This window comes from Eulemur rufifrons, chromosome 8 (genome assembly GCF_041146395.1).
Source record: "Eulemur rufifrons isolate Redbay chromosome 8, OSU_ERuf_1, whole genome shotgun sequence".
Classification (NCBI taxonomy): domain Eukaryota; kingdom Metazoa; phylum Chordata; class Mammalia; order Primates; family Lemuridae; genus Eulemur; species Eulemur rufifrons.
Genome location: NC_090990.1, coordinates 6599784 through 6615307, shown reverse-complemented (window position 1 = coordinate 6615307; position 15524 = coordinate 6599784). Strand labels below are relative to the sequence as shown.

At 42.8% G+C, this 15524-nt stretch overlaps 1 protein-coding gene across 3 annotated transcripts in view; it reads left to right on the top strand.

Moving 5' to 3' along the window:
* The window catches only part of MTOR (mechanistic target of rapamycin kinase), a 131995-nt gene that overhangs the window by 13884 nt on the left and 102587 nt on the right, over positions 1-15524 (top strand). For all 3 annotated transcript variants that reach the window (XM_069479347.1, XM_069479345.1, XM_069479346.1), the window contains 11 exons: positions 437-623; positions 1600-1728; positions 2776-3020; positions 4071-4286; positions 4638-4843; positions 7614-7736; positions 8384-8473; positions 8594-8686; positions 9347-9481; positions 9733-9862; positions 11322-11572. In XM_069479347.1, coding sequence (XP_069335448.1) covers positions 460-623; positions 1600-1728; positions 2776-3020; positions 4071-4286; positions 4638-4843; positions 7614-7736; positions 8384-8473; positions 8594-8686; positions 9347-9481; positions 9733-9862; positions 11322-11572 — 1782 coding nt within the window. In that variant the 5' untranslated portion in view covers positions 437-459. The remainder of the gene's footprint in view (positions 1-436; positions 624-1599; positions 1729-2775; positions 3021-4070; positions 4287-4637; positions 4844-7613; positions 7737-8383; positions 8474-8593; positions 8687-9346; positions 9482-9732; positions 9863-11321; positions 11573-15524) is intronic.

The following is a 15524-nucleotide window of genomic DNA, read 5'->3' as shown; positions in this document are numbered from 1 at the left end:
TCATTATGTGGTTCATTATTGTACTTTAAACTTTGTTACAATATATTAATAAAATAATTTAGATGATCTTCTCTTTGTTTTGAAGCAAGATTTAACATATTTCTTAACCAAGAGCATGTAATCTTTCTCTCAAAATGTAACACTAATGGAGACAATTATATGATACTATTGTTTTGGAGACCCTTTTAAGTTTTTTGGTTTTTTTTTTTAATTAAAGGAAAAAAATCTTGTATTTCTAATATTTCAAAAGATGTATCAGAGGAATGGTTATCTTATCAGGCATAAGACTAGTTCGTATATCCTGTAAATTCTTCTTAACATCTTTCCAGTGGGCTTCCTTAATTTATTCTCAAATTCAAGTACTTTATAGGAACTCTGACCATTGATGTATTGACCAACCCTGACCTTGAGCCATTACTGTCTTTTCTGTGCTCAGATACCCAGTACCTCCAAGATACCATGAACCATGTCCTAAGTTGTGTCAAGAAGGAGAAGGAACGTACTGCAGCCTTCCAAGCCCTAGGGTTACTTTCTGTGGCTGTGAGGTCTGAGTTTAAGGTCTACTTGCCTCGTGTGCTGGACATCATCCGAGCAGCCCTGCCCCCTAAGGACTTCGCCCATAAGTAAGCATCTCTGTTACGATTTCACCTTCCACTCCCGTTGGTTGGAGAGAAGGGATGCTCCATCCCGGTCCCATGGAGCTTGAGCCCATTCTGTACATCATTAAACTCCAGGGTATAGCGCATCGTGTAATGAACAGCCCTTCCTCAGTTGAATTCTAACCTTTTCCAAATGAAATGACGTATATGTAAATATTTTAGGAAGTTAAAACCTTTAGAACATGGTAGATACCGGTGCTATTTTCATTATTATTATTGATTCAGAGTTTCCTAGTTTTGCTTTTTTCTCTGGCTTTCAAAAGTCTTATTTTGATATAAGACCTAAAGAGAGGAATCCTTGACTGGAACTAAATGGACCTAATGGTCATCTTTTTCCTTATTGCTAAAATTGAGTAAGTTATTCTCCCTTTTTAGTCCTCCCAATGAATAAAATATGAGAGAAACCTTCAGCATCCTGCCAGATGAAGAGGCCAGGGTATCTCCACCAAGGCTAAGGGGTCATCATTAATTGGCTTTAGTCTTAGGGTTGTGTTCTTATACCTCCCTGTTTTATTAGCAAGGATTTCTCCGGTGAATTAATAAGCCCCACTCATTCTAGAGCCCAGCAGCCTCATCACAGGGAGAAGAATTTCCTTCCATATGATGAGTGTGCCTTGCTCTCTGATCCCTGATGAACACATCATTCGGTTTGCTTCCTAAATAAGTGCCTTGGTTAGCACCGCACTAACTCATGTGGTGCCTCTGTGTGAATTCGGAATTAAGACACTTTACTGCCATCTGCTGGATTGTCGTTAGAAACACAAATCTACAGTGACCGTGATGCAACAAACAGGTCCCCAAGAATTGTGCAGTAGACAACCTGCATACCCACTGGTGGTGGCCTTGCCTGAGTAACCTGCCCTTGCCCCAGTGTGATTTTGAGGTGGGACAGCACAGAATGCCATTATGTCTAAACCAGCCACTCCTTGTTTCTCTGCAGAAGGCAGAAGGCAATGCAGGTGGATGCCACAGTGTTCACTTGCATCAGCATGCTGGCTCGAGCGATGGGCCCAGGCATCCAGCAGGATATCAAGGAGCTACTGGAGCCCATGCTGGCGGTGGGGCTGAGGTGAGTGCCGGAAACCTGAGCCTTCCCTGTCTCAGTTAGGGGGAGGCTTGGTCCGCAGTGGTGGGACCATGTTCAAAGACTGAGGCATGGTTGTTTGCACATTAAATTGGGTAGGCTGGATAGCTCAGACTAACACATAGGCTAGTGTTGAATTCTAGTTTCATTACTAGCTAGCTATGTACTCTTGACTAAGTTATTTAACTTTTCTGAGCCTCCATTTTCTCATCTGAAAAGTGGGTACAATAGCAATTCCTATTGTCTAGGGTAGTTGTGGGGATTAAATGAAAGAGTTCATGAAATAGTCACTCTTAGCACAGTGCCTGGCATGTGGAAAGCACTTAATAAATGTTTGCAGCTATTGTTTATATTATTATTGAGCTAATTGTTTAAGCTTCCTAAGGTTTAGTTCTCTTTATCTATAAAACAAAGATGATGGCCATGCGCAGTGGCTCACGCCTACAATCCTAGCACTCTGGGAGGCGGAGGCAGGAGGATTGCTTGAGGTCCGGAGTTCAAGACCAGCCTGAGCAAGAGCGAGACCCCATCTCTACCAAGAATAGAAAAAATTAGCCAGGCGTTGTGGTGTGCACCTGTAGTCCCAGCTACTCAGGAGGCTAAGGCAGGAGGATCACTTGAGCCCAGGAGTTTGAGGTTACAGTGAGCTACGATGATGCCACTGCACTCTAGCCAGGGCGACAGAGTGAGACCCTGTCTCAAAAATAAATGTGTGTGTGTGTACACATATATATATGATGCTCTTGATCTGCTTTCCAGATTGTTTGTTGAGACTTGGTCTTCTGTAGTGGCTAAATTATAGTGAGCAAGTTCTCCTGTGGCAAGACCAAAAACTCATAGGTTGTTCTGAAATCTGAGACCAGGCCAAGAGTGTTTAGCACATTCACTCTATTTTATAGTATTCTTTCCACTTTAAAGATCAAGCGGTGATGGGGCCTGATCCCCTTGCTAGTGCGAAAGGTCGTTTCTTCCCAAGGACACACTCAGTGTCATGCGCCCATCCCCATGTGTAACTGGTTTCCTTCCCCTCAGCCCTGCCCTCACTGCTGTGCTCTACGACCTGAGCCGCCAGATTCCACAGCTGAAGAAGGACATCCAAGATGGGCTACTGAAAATGCTATCTCTTGTCCTTATGCACAAACCCCTCCGGCACCCAGGCATGCCCAAGGGCCTGGCCCATCAGCTGGCCTCCCCTGGGCTCACAGCCCTCCCTGAGGCCAGCGATGTGGGCAGCATCACTCTTGCCCTCCGAACCCTTGGCAGCTTTGAATTTGAAGGTAAGAAATGGCAGTGGCTCTTGCCAACATAGTGAATGATGCTGGGAACCTTGAGAATGGAATGAAGGTGCTAGAATTCCTGGATCTTGCTGGGGTCCTGGAAACAGGGTAGCAGATTCTTCCTTCCTAGACTATTTCCATATATTAACTCCTACTATTTGTTTCTTTTTTCCATACTGAACTTTGGAGCAGATAGTGTTCAGGAAAAATATGCATTGATCCATGGAAATAATGTTTCAGAGATGGAAAAATCAGAGATTCATCCCCCTCACCTTCTCACCTTCCCAGTTCCCTATAGCTGAGATGGTATTTAATGCTTTAAAATGTATAAGCAGGGTCTTTGTATTTCCATTCCTATGGCAGTGTGATTTCTAAGAGTGCTGTACTGCATAGTTCAGTTTGGAATTTCAAGCTGCAGATAAACTCACATTATTACCCCAGGGTGATATATTTCAGGAGAAACAACGGATACTTTTGAAATTTAAGGTAGTATCAGTCAAGACTACAGGGAAACAAGCAAGTACAAAAAGCCTAAACGTGTGGCGACATAGCCATCTGTGGTTCCCCTATTAAAATTCCTTCACATATTTAATACATTAGCACCCACGATAATTTGTTCCTAATGAATAGAAAGCAGCTATGTTTAAGTGCAACCTATATTAAACTCTGTTTAGTATTTAAATCTGGGAGCTAAAATAGAGAAGGTAAATTTAATTAACAATTGTTTTGTCCTCTGGGAATATAAGGGGTTGGATTAGAATGGAACAAAATAATTTAATTTTTGAAGGGAATATAGAAAAGGTTAGAATGGGGAGGGGTACCTTTTATCTGTCTCCCTGCTCCTTCACCACCCTGTTTTGCCTTTCTGCTGATGGGAAGCCCATTTGTTACCCTTTTAAGAGAAGAGTTCTGGATCAATATCTTGTTGATCAATATCTGGTTGAAAATGGAATTAGTGGCCACAAATTGGAAAGTGCAGCTGTCAAGTTGCAGACCTACATATCCAAAGCAGCAGTGTTTATTCTGTTTTCTCTCTACCTTTGTATCCAGGCCACTCTCTGACTCAGTTTGTCCGCCACTGTGCGGATCATTTCCTGAACAGTGAGCACAAGGAGATCCGCATGGAAGCTGCGCGCACCTGCTCCCGCCTGCTCACACCCTCCATCCACCTCATCAGCGGCCACGCTCACGTGGTTAGCCAGACTGCAGTGCAAGTGGTGGCAGATGTGCTCAGCAAACTGCTCGTGGTTGGGATAACAGACCCTGGTAAAGCTTACCAGACAGAAGCAGTCTAGGGGAGTTTAGGATCTTGGGACAGGTGAAAGTAGTCAATTTCATTCCACAGCCTCTCTAGAGATCTTCAGTCTCAACAAACTGGTGTTCATCTATTTCTCTGCCCTGGCATTAGGCTTGGCTACTCCAGCCCGTCAGTATAAGATAATCTGTCTTTAATTCTTTTACCATTCCTCCTGTGAGTAGAAAAAAGAAAGAAGTTTAGATGAGAGAAAGGTATCTGGAATCCTCCCGCTAGGCCGATGGCAGTGGAGGTGGAAACTGGGAAAGGACTGGAGGCATGGGATCATGAAGAGGTGTTCAAAGGCTCAATTGCTCTTGCAGACCCCGACATTCGCTACTGTGTCTTGGCATCCCTGGATGAGCGCTTTGATGCACACCTGGCCCAGGCAGAGAACTTGCAGGCCCTGTTTGTGGCCCTGAATGACCAAGTGTTTGAGATCCGGGAGCTGGCCATCTGCACTGTAGGGCGACTCAGTAGCATGAACCCAGCCTTTGTCATGCCTTTCCTGCGCAAGATGCTTATCCAGGTAATGATAAGCAAACCTACAGGCAGTGGGGAAAGGATGCTTACTGTGAGAGCTGCTTGGGGAAGGAGAGTTGAGGACAAGGAAGGGGGAGAAAGATTGAGATGACCTAATAAAATCCACATGTGGTTCCAAGGGTCCACATATTTCCCCAGCTTTGTAATTGCAGTTCTGTGCTCATCACCTCTTGAGCCTTTTTTCAGCAGGACTCCAGGGTGCTTCGTAGTCCCAGGCTAACCTCTCATGCAGCTCTTTGTCCTGGCACAGCCCCAGTGATTCCATTTCTCAGCCTCTTTGCTCACTTGCTCGCTTGATCTGCTGCAGATGGTGTCCATCTTCACTCTCCTTTTCCTGCTGATGCAGGAAAGCACAGGTCATTGTTCAAGGTCAAGGTCATTGTCCAGGTCAAGCACAAAGGCCATTGTTCTTCACAAAAATACCAAGTGTGAGAATAGTTCCAACATTTTTTTTTTTCGTAGTCATTGCCTCTGGTCTGTGGTCCCTGGCTTTTGTTCTTAAATAATGAGACGTGCCAAACTAAGCTACTTGGAGTATAGCCTAAGGTAGATTAAGGTTGGCATTGCTACTAGATCTGGTAGGATTTTCAGTTCTTGCTGAAACGTGGCTCCTTCATTTTTGTCTTCACCTACCCGAGTAAGTTCTCTGGCCTCCTCGTGAACGATGCATGGTCTAGTCCTTCCTGTCTCTAGTTATTTGCACCCGCCTCTTCTGGGTCTCACCCAGTCCTTTCCTGTCTCACTCCCACCCTCTGCTTCCTGACACTCCCCCATGGTTTCTTTTGAAATAAACACTTTTCATAACATATAAAGAACTTAAACATAGAAAATCATTAAGATGTGTAACTTACTCTAGAGAAATATTTATTCACAATTTGTCATAATTAAAGTAGCTGTAAATTATATCATCAGTCAAATTAGAAAATTGTACTTATGTTGGCACTTCTGTGTTTAGCCTAATGATTTATTTAGCTGTTGGCCCATGTTAGGGGTGCCTATCATTTTAAAAGTCTTTTTAAAATACCTAGGGTTTGGGACGGAAAAGAATCATTGTTGAGCTTGCCAGCTCAAATTGTGCTAAAAAAGTTTGGCGCAGAAATATCTCCTAATGAAAAAGCCAAGTGTGGTGGCATGCGACTTAATCCCAGGTACTCGGGAGGCTGAGGTAGAAGGATCACTGGAGCCCAAGAGTTTGAGACCAGCCTGGGCAACATAGTGAGACTCCCTTTCAAAAAAAAAAATAACAGTATGTTCATTTAGTCAGTAGACTTTTTGAGCACCTACTATGTTCCAGGTACTGTTGGGTGCTGTAAATAGACCAATGAATAAGCCGGACATGGCTCCTATCTTCTTAAAGCTGACATTAAGCTATTAGGCCATCTCATTTTTCTGGTATTGGAGAATGTGAAGCTCCACTGAATGAATTTAACCCTTGAAATTACAAAATTTTATTTTATTTTATTTATTTTTTGAGACAGAGTCTGGCTCTATCACCTGGGCTAGAGTGCCCTGGCGTCACCCTAGCTCACAGCAATATCAAACTCCTGGGCTCAAGCAATCCTTCTGCCTCAGCCTCCCAGAATGCTAGGATTACGGGCGTGAGCCACCAGGCCCGGCCAAAATTACAAATAATTTTTTTTTGTTTGTAAACTTTGATATATATATTTTTCCAAATTGAATTGTACATTTTCCTACCTTGGTAAAGGCTTTGGCCTTTTCTTGAAGTCTTGGTCATCAGGGTGGGCACTGGTTATTGTTATTAGGATGCAGTGAGGCTCTCTGGCTCTGGAAGTGAACCTGGGGTTCTTTGGTTTGGCCCAGCACTGCCCCACGTAGTTGTGCTTTGTTCCCTGGGGCACATTTCCTCACAGTCAGCCGTCTCTTCTTGCTGCCGCAGGTCTGTTCTTAGTATCCCACTCCATCTGCTTTCACTGTTGTCTGCTGTGACTAGGGGAAAACAGGCTGCCAAGGGGATCCAGAACATCAGGGTTATTAAATCCGTAACCTAAGACAAAATATAATATTACATTGTAGACTCCTCCAGGTAGCTGAGTTAACCTGGGCAGTGTGATGTTTACTTTCCTCACTGCTCAGAGATTTTCTTCTGCCAGCTTCAGCTATCCAGAAGCCTGTCTGTATTAAGTTTTCTATGTCACCATGAGCATAATGTGCTGATTTGTGGCTGTTTTAAGGATGTCAGTTAGAACCAACATGCTATCTCTGTTCAGTAATGCTCAAGGGACTCGTAGTGATGTGATAAACCATTTTTGGCTTATCTAGATGTGCCCCAAACAGCTACAGAATATCAACATTTCTCTCAATGTCATAGCTGATCTAACTGTTCTATGATTCTTCATTGTTATTTATAGCCCTTCTTAGTGATTTGCTGTCTGGACACAGACTTTTCTCCGAGGGAACCCTCCCTTCATTCTTCATTTCCGTAGACCCTACTCATCGCTCTCCCTGTTGGTTTTCTCAGTCTTCTCTGACTGCTACATTGTTAAAAGCTCTGGTGTAGAGAGGCAGTCATAGAAGGAGAGGGGGCTGGTTTCGAACACTTTTTGTTCCCATCGCAGCTGTGTGCAAGGCTGTTCTGTTAGCCACAGAGATGTCCATTGCTTGTAGAGTATCTAGCTGCTACCTGATCTGCTCTGGAGGTCTGGTTCCTCCCCCTACTTCCCTGCCTCATTTTTCCTTTTGACACACAGTGTCTCTTTAGAATGTCCTCTGCTATAGTGAGCCTTTCTTACCTACAGATTTTGACAGAGCTGGAACACAGTGGGATTGGAAGAATCAAAGAGCAGAGTGCCCGCATGCTGGGGCACCTGGTCTCTAATGCCCCCCGGCTCATCCGCCCCTACATGGAGCCTATTCTGAAGGTAACGCAAAAGAGACTGAGAAACTGGCACTTTCTCTCTGGGTTGTCGTCTGTCAGCTCATTTGGGAAGATGGGAGTGTTTCAGTGCTCACTGACACACTGAACAAAGTAGATAATTTCTTTGGTCCCAGGTTCGGGGACAAGGGCCCCAGCAAGTACTTTCAGTTAGAGAATACCGTGAATCTCATCAGTTGTAGGAAAGTGCTCTCCTTATTTATAAGAGATAAGATAAAAATGTTTCAGGCAGATCAGCATATGTATTTGGAAAGGAGAAGTAGGTGGTGGGTGGCATAAAATAGCTGCCCCAAAATCAAGAAAAAATAAGCTTTAAAATCCGAAACAATCTTCAAATCTGCCCATATTACAGTCATGTGGCATCTTTTATAATGTGAACCTGGACAGGTGATTACACAGATACAGTTTAGAGGATACATGGAAAATGTTTTCAAATCATGGTGCTTCCCAGCGCTCTCATATGTCAGACTTATACTCAGTATGGAGAAAGGTTTGAGAATTTATATTCCAGAGAAATCTTGGATTCGTAAAGCCTAGAAGTAATTTATTTATGACTGGGGCGGTCTCTTATGTAAAAGAAACCTTTCTATAGATTCTAATCTGCATTCATTTTCTCATATCTTCTTTTCATAGGCTTTAATTTTGAAACTGAAAGATCCAGACCCTGATCCAAACCCAGGTGTGATCAATAATGTCTTAGCTACGATAGGAGAACTGGCTCAGGTAAAGGACAACTGCTTTTTCCATAGGGTGAAAAGAAACTTTTTAACCTCTGAGGAAGTCAGAATACTTCTTAATACCATGACTTCTAAGCCTGTCTACCACCCCTTTTGCATTTTGTAGGTGAGTGGCCTGGAAATGAGGAAATGGGTTGATGAACTTTTTATTATCATCATGGACATGCTCCAGGATTCCTCTCTGCTGGCCAAAAGGCAGGTGAGTACCACTACTTCCTGACCGAGCAGGACAGATCCCATGAGTCCAGGACCTTGTTTCTCTTTATTCACCTCAGTGTCCCCAGCCAGTGCCTAGCACAGAGCTTGGCACGTGGGAGGTGCTGGAAAATATTTGTCGGATGATGAAAAAGAAGAAAGACTTGGAACCAGAATTACTTGTCCTTCTGACCCAGAGTCGCTTTCAGTGTCGGGGCTGACGAGTGCCATCTTCTCTATACAAAAGAATGCGGATCAATTATCAGGGCCCCAGCTGGTTGAGGGAAAAAGAACACCTTGGCCACTGCCTGTGAAGGCAAACAGAGTTTCAGCTCATCTTCACCCAGCCCTGGTTCCGCTTTGCTCATTTGAGGTTATTAGATGACTAGACTAAAATTAAGAACAATCTTCGTTTCCTTTGAGAAAGGTGGGAATATTCTTTATCTTTAGATCCAGTGATTGTTGTAGGTTTGTACTTGATCAGCCTCATTTTTATGCCCTCTCAGGATTTCTGTTCATGCTTAGTGTTTTTACTGAAAACTTCTTTTCTTACATAATAGCCTCTAATACTTCATTACACTCATTATACAAAGAGTACAACTGTGCTTTGCTTTCTTTTCTCTCATACTGGCTCAGTGAACCATGTGATCTTTTGCCTATCCAGGTGGCTCTGTGGACCCTGGGACAGTTGGTGGCCAGCACCGGCTATGTGGTAGAGCCCTACAGGAAGTACCCCACTTTGCTTGAGGTGCTACTGAATTTTCTGAAGACTGAGCAGAATCAGGGTACACGGAGAGAGGTAGGGGACATGGAAAACTTGGTCTTTAAAGACTTTTCTGGGAGAATGAAGCGAGACAGAGAAGGTTGTGCCATTGACATGCTCTGACAGTATCCATCAGAATTCCCGTCCCTCTCCCTTTTGTGCATATAGCTGGTCACTGGGGAATGAATTGGGGATTGTGTAACATGGGAGGGAGCACTGTCTGTGACACCAGTTTAAGCCGATGTTGTGATGAATGTTTTCTCCTCCCTCCGCTTCCCCCCCCTCAGGCCATCCGTGTATTAGGGCTTTTAGGAGCTTTGGATCCCTACAAGCACAAAGTGAACATCGGCATGATTGACCAGTCCCGGGACGCCTCTGCTGTCAGCCTGTCAGAATCCAAGTCAAGTCAGGATTCCTGTAAGTTGAGGGGAACCATGAGAGACTCTCCAGGTTCTGAGTCACAGAGCCCTTGCCGGCCGTGTTTAGGAAGAGTCCTGGGCAGGATAACTATGGAATCATAGGATATTGGCTCATTTAGCAACTTTTGAATGAAAAGTTAGTAGTTTCCCCTTGAATCCCCATAGGGATGCCGCTGCCCAGCGTGGCCAGAGTCCTCACTTCTGTCCAGATTCTTTGTCAAGGGCGGACAGTCTAAGTCTGTACTTTTTTTGGTGCCAATGCAAGAGATATAAATTATCACCCCATCACCACTATTCATGCCTTATTCTTTGTTAGTGCGTCTTTGATGTTTTTCATTTCCATAGCACTCAAGGAAGAAGATAGGATCGATTCTCCCTGGTTTAATTGATAGGGAAATGGGAGGCAAGGCTAAGGGGCATTAAAAAAACTGGTAGTAATCAGAAGAAATTCAAGGCTCGTTTTTCTGTCAAGTGTTCTGGCCCTAGAGGCCCATTGCCTCATTGTCTTTTTTTTTTTTTTTTTTTTTAAGTTTTATTTATTTTTAATTGACACAGGAAGGAGGGGTTGGGGAGAGGCTGGTCAACAGGTACAAAGTTACAATTGGATAGAAGGAATAAGTTTTGGTGTTCTGTTGCCCATTGCCTTTTGACAAGCAGCCTGAGAGAGTAGGGTAGGGGATGGGAATGCAGCAGAGTGTTCTAGACTTAGCCCATACAGACCTGATTCTGAAGGTGAAAGTTCAACAGTGGCTCTCGCAACTGTCCCAGCAAAGTGTTATTTCTCCAAAATAAAATAATTTGTTTCCGAACTCTGTAGATGGAATCATTCTGCTTCCAATTTCTTCTTCCTTCTGTGTATTAGAGAGGTGTTCCTGTGCTGTCATCCTGTCTGACTCACGGCCGTCAAGAACAGGGCCTGAGCCACATCCTTCTGTGTTCTTAATCACGGGGCTAGCCAGCCAGTCTCTTGACCTTTTGTAGTCTCACCCTCCTCACTGCACTCTCAATACCCCACATCCCCGTCACAGTTCTTGAGATCCTTGTTGTTGAGGCAGGCAGCATTTGCCTACCAACTTGTCTGAATTCCTTAGGGGGACCAAGCAGCTGCTGAACAGATGTTTGCCTAATTTAATTCTCTCTACTTTCTTTTGGGGAACTAATTATTTTTATTGATGGTTTCAGTTACAGAGTTGCAAACTGTAATGGTAAGAATCTAAGTTAAATATCGCCATCTAAAGAAAACATAGAACAGGCAAAAACTGTTTAGTCCTTGATAGTGAGAGCCTGTACATTGGTTCCTAATGGACTCTGTATTCCCAGTGGTGTTAGAACATACCAGGGAGAAATATATGAATGCTAATGTCTGTCACAGGGTTTTTTGTCTGTTAACAATGCTCTGCCTAAAGTTAGAGTTGTGTCATGTATCTCTCGTGACTCTCTCCATCATTTTGTCCTAGCTGACTACAGTACCAGTGAGATGCTGGTCAACATGGGAAACCTGCCTCTGGATGAGTTCTACCCAGCTGTGTCCATGGTGGCCCTGATGCGGATCTTCCGAGACCAGTCCCTCTCTCACCATCACACGATGGTTGTCCAGGCCATCACCTTCATCTTCAAGTCACTGGGACTCAAGTGCGTGCAGTTCCTGCCCCAGGTCATGCCCACATTCCTTAATGTCATTCGGGTCTGTGACGGGGCCATCCGGGAGGTAAGTATCTAAAACCCCAGTCCTTGTTCCTCCCTGCCCTGTACCACACATGCACAGAAGGTCCACCTGTGCCTCAGCTTCCTGATAATGCACTCCACTTGCTATTGAACCTAATACCTTCCTCCCCCTTCGTGTCTAACACCTAGTGTACAGTCAGCTCGGTTTAATTTCCTGGCTTATCCCCGTAAGATGGCTAAAAGATGAGTGGCCTAGGTGGGGGAGGAACAACATTGTTATTCTGAGTGATCTAGAGTTCAGTCCAGCTGTAGAAGTTCCCACAGTCTGGATTTCTGGTTGCTTCTTCATGACTAGATTTAAGTAATACATTTTTAGTGAAAATACTACGTAGGTGAAGTTGCATACTTACTGCATCTCATAACATCAGTTTGTCCCATTATTATTGATCCTAAGTATGTGATTAACTTGGTATCTCTCAGATCTCTGCACTGTAAAGTTACCTTTTTTCCTTGTTATTAATAAGTAATCTGTGGGGTGACACTTTGAGACTGTGACTATTCTATTCCTCAGCTACCATTTACCCAGTGATTTTAGTGTCCATTGATAATCCTTGCCTGAATCAGTTACCACACTGGTGGTTGCAAAATGATGACTCTAGTTTTGTCATTCCTTCTCCTTTTGTTAGCTGATGTTTTTCTGTAAAGAGGAATTTTCTCCTCACTTCCCTTTTCTCTCTTGCTCTTTTTTGTTTCTTTAAACCACAGAATATGCAAAGTGGTTCCATGATTACTATACCAGTACCACTACCAACAGCAAATCCACTAAATAAAATTCAAGGTGGTTTTATAGTTCCTCTTGTTCTTAGAATACACCCTACTAAGGGTGTACAGTGTACAGAGTACTGTTTTTAAAAGATAATTATTTTTCCCTGTCTGATTATATTATCAACTTGAGGTACATTCAGATACATTAAGATCTTTTTAGAAATTTTATTTTCTGGCTGGGCATGGTGTTTCATGCCTGTAACCCTAGCACTTTGGGAGGCCAAAGTGGGAGGGTCACTTGAGGCCAGGAATTCGAGGAAGAGCCTGAGAAACATAGTGGGACCCCTGTGTCTACAAAAAATTCAAAGAAAAATTAGCCAGATGTGGTGGCATGTACCCATAGTACCAGCTACTTGGGAGGCTGAGGCAGGAGGATCACTTGAGCCCAAGAGTTTGCAGTGAGTTATGATGATGACATCACGCTCTAGCCCAGATAACATTGTCTGGGAAAAAAAAGAAATTTTATTTTCTAACTTTGTGTCTGGCATATAGAAGTGCAATTTATTTATATATATTGTATTTATAATTGTCAACCTCATTGAATTCTTATATAATTATAATAATTTACCTGTAAATTCTCCCAGGTTTTCCCTCTAGATAATAGTATGTGTGTATATATATATATATATATATATAGTCTGGAAAAAAGAGAAAATGGTAGTTTTGTTTTTTCTTTTTAATCTGTAAACCATGTATTACTTCTCTTTACTGTGTCACTGGAACCTCCACCATAGTGTTGATTAATTGCAGTGAGAGTGAAAATCTTTAACCTTGTTTCTGATTTTAATGGGACTGCTATTAAGATTTTACCACTAAATATAATATTTGCTGTAGGTTTTTGGTAGATAGCTTTTTTCTTTTCTTTTGAGACAGAATCTTGCTTTGTCACCCTGGGTAGAGTGCAGTAGAGCTCACTACAACCTCAAACTCCTGGGCTCAAGTGATCCTCCTGCCTCAGTCTCCTGAGTAGCTGGCACTACAGGCATGTGCCACCATGCCTGGCTAATTTTTTCTATTTTAGTAGAGACGGGGTCTCACTCTTGCTCACGCTGGTGTTGAACTTCTGACCTCAAGAAATCCTCCTGCCTCAGCCTCCCAGAGTGTTAGGATTACAGGCATGAGCCACTACAGCTGGTCTGTTTAGCTTTTGTTTCTTCTTGAGACAGTTTTGGTTACAGTTTTCTAAGAAACTATTCATTTTATCTGAATGATAGAATTTGTTGGCATGAAGTTGTTCACACTATTATATTTTAATTTCTTGCTAGAGATTTGTCATAGTATTTTTCTTTTTCGAAAAACCAACTCTCGCCTTGTTGATCTCTTTTGATCTTTGTTTTCTATTTCATTAATCTTTATTATTATTTCCCTTTTATTTCCTTTTTCTGCTTTTTAAAAAAGTTTTCTTATTGATGCATAATATTTATACATATTTACGGAGTATCTGTGATGTTTTGTTACATGTATAGAATGTGTAATGATCAAGTCAGGATATTTAGGATATCCACCACCTTGAATCTTTGTCATTTCTATCTTTTAGGAACATGTCAAGTCCTCTCTTGTAGCTATTTTGTTTTTGTTGTTGTTGTTGTTGTTTTGAGACAGAGTCTCACTCTGTTGCCCAGGCTAGAGTGCCGTGGCGTCAGCCTAGCTCACAACAACCTCAAACTCCTAGGCTCAAGCGATCCTTCTGCCTCAGCCTCCCGAGTAGCTGGAACTACAGGCATGTGCCACTATGCCTGGCTAATTTTTTCTACATATATTTTTAGTTGTCCATATAATTTCTTTGTATTTTTAGTAGTGATGGGGTCCCGCTCTTGCTCAGGCTGATCTCGAACTCCTGAGCTCTAACAATCCACCAGCCTTGGCCTCCCAGAGTGCTAGGATTACAGGTGTAAGCCACCGCGCCCAGCCTCTTGTAGCTATTTTGAAATACACAATACGTTGTTGTTAACTATAGTCATCCTACTCTGCCATCAAACTTTAGAACTTATTCCCTCTATCTAACTGTATGTTTGTACCCGTTAACTAACTTCTCTTCATCCTTGCCCCCTTACCCCTCCCAGCCTCTGGTTACCATCATTTTACTCTCTACCTCCATGAGATCAACTGTTTTAGCTCCAACGTGTGAGAACATGCTGTATATTTCATTTAACATAGTGACCTCCAGTCGCTGGAAATGACAGGATTTCATTCTTTTTTATGGCCAAATAGTATTCCATTGTGTATATATAACACATTTTATTTATTTATTTTTTTTTTAGACAGAGTCTCACTCTGTTGCCCAGGCTAGAGTGCTGTGGCGTCAGCCTAGCTCTCTAGCTCACAGCAACCTCAGACTTCTGGGCTCAAGCGATCCTTCTGCCTCAGCCTCCCGAGTAGCTGGGACTACAGGCATGCGCCACTATGCCCAGCTAATTTTTTCTATATATTTTTAGTTGTTCAGCTAATTTCATTCTATTTTTAGTGGAGATGGGGTCTCACTTTTGCTCAGGCTGGTCTCGAACTCCTGAGCTCAAACGATCCTCCCGCCCTGGCCTCCCAGAGTGCTAGGATTACAGGCCTGAGCCACCGTGCCCAACCTATAGCACATTTTCTTTATCCATTCATCCATTGATGGACACTCTGGTTGAGTCCGTATCTTTGCTATTGTGAATAGTGCTTCAGTAATCATGGTGGTCCAGGTATCCCTTTGATATAATGATTTCCTTTCCTTTGGATACATAGCCAGTAGTGGGATTGCTAGATCATATGGTAGTTATGTTTTTGGTTTTTTGAGAAATCTCCATACTGTTTTCCATATGGCTGTACTAATTTACATTCCTACCCACAGTGTACAAGAGTTCCCTTTTCTCCACATCCTTGCCACCATCTGTTATTTTTTTGTCCATTCTAACAGGGTAAGACAATATCTCATTGTGGTTTTGATTTGCATTTCTCTGATGATTAGTAACGTTGAGCATTTTTTCATATGCCTGTTAGTCATTTGTATGTCTATTCAGGTCCTTTGTCCACTCTTTAACGGGATTATTTGGGTTTTTCCTGTTGAGTTTTTTGAGCCCCTTGTATGTTCTGGATATTAGTCCCTTATCAGATGCATAGTTTGCAAATATTTTCTCCCATTCAACAGGTTGTCCCTTCACTCTGTTGATTGTTTTCTTTGCTGTGCAGAA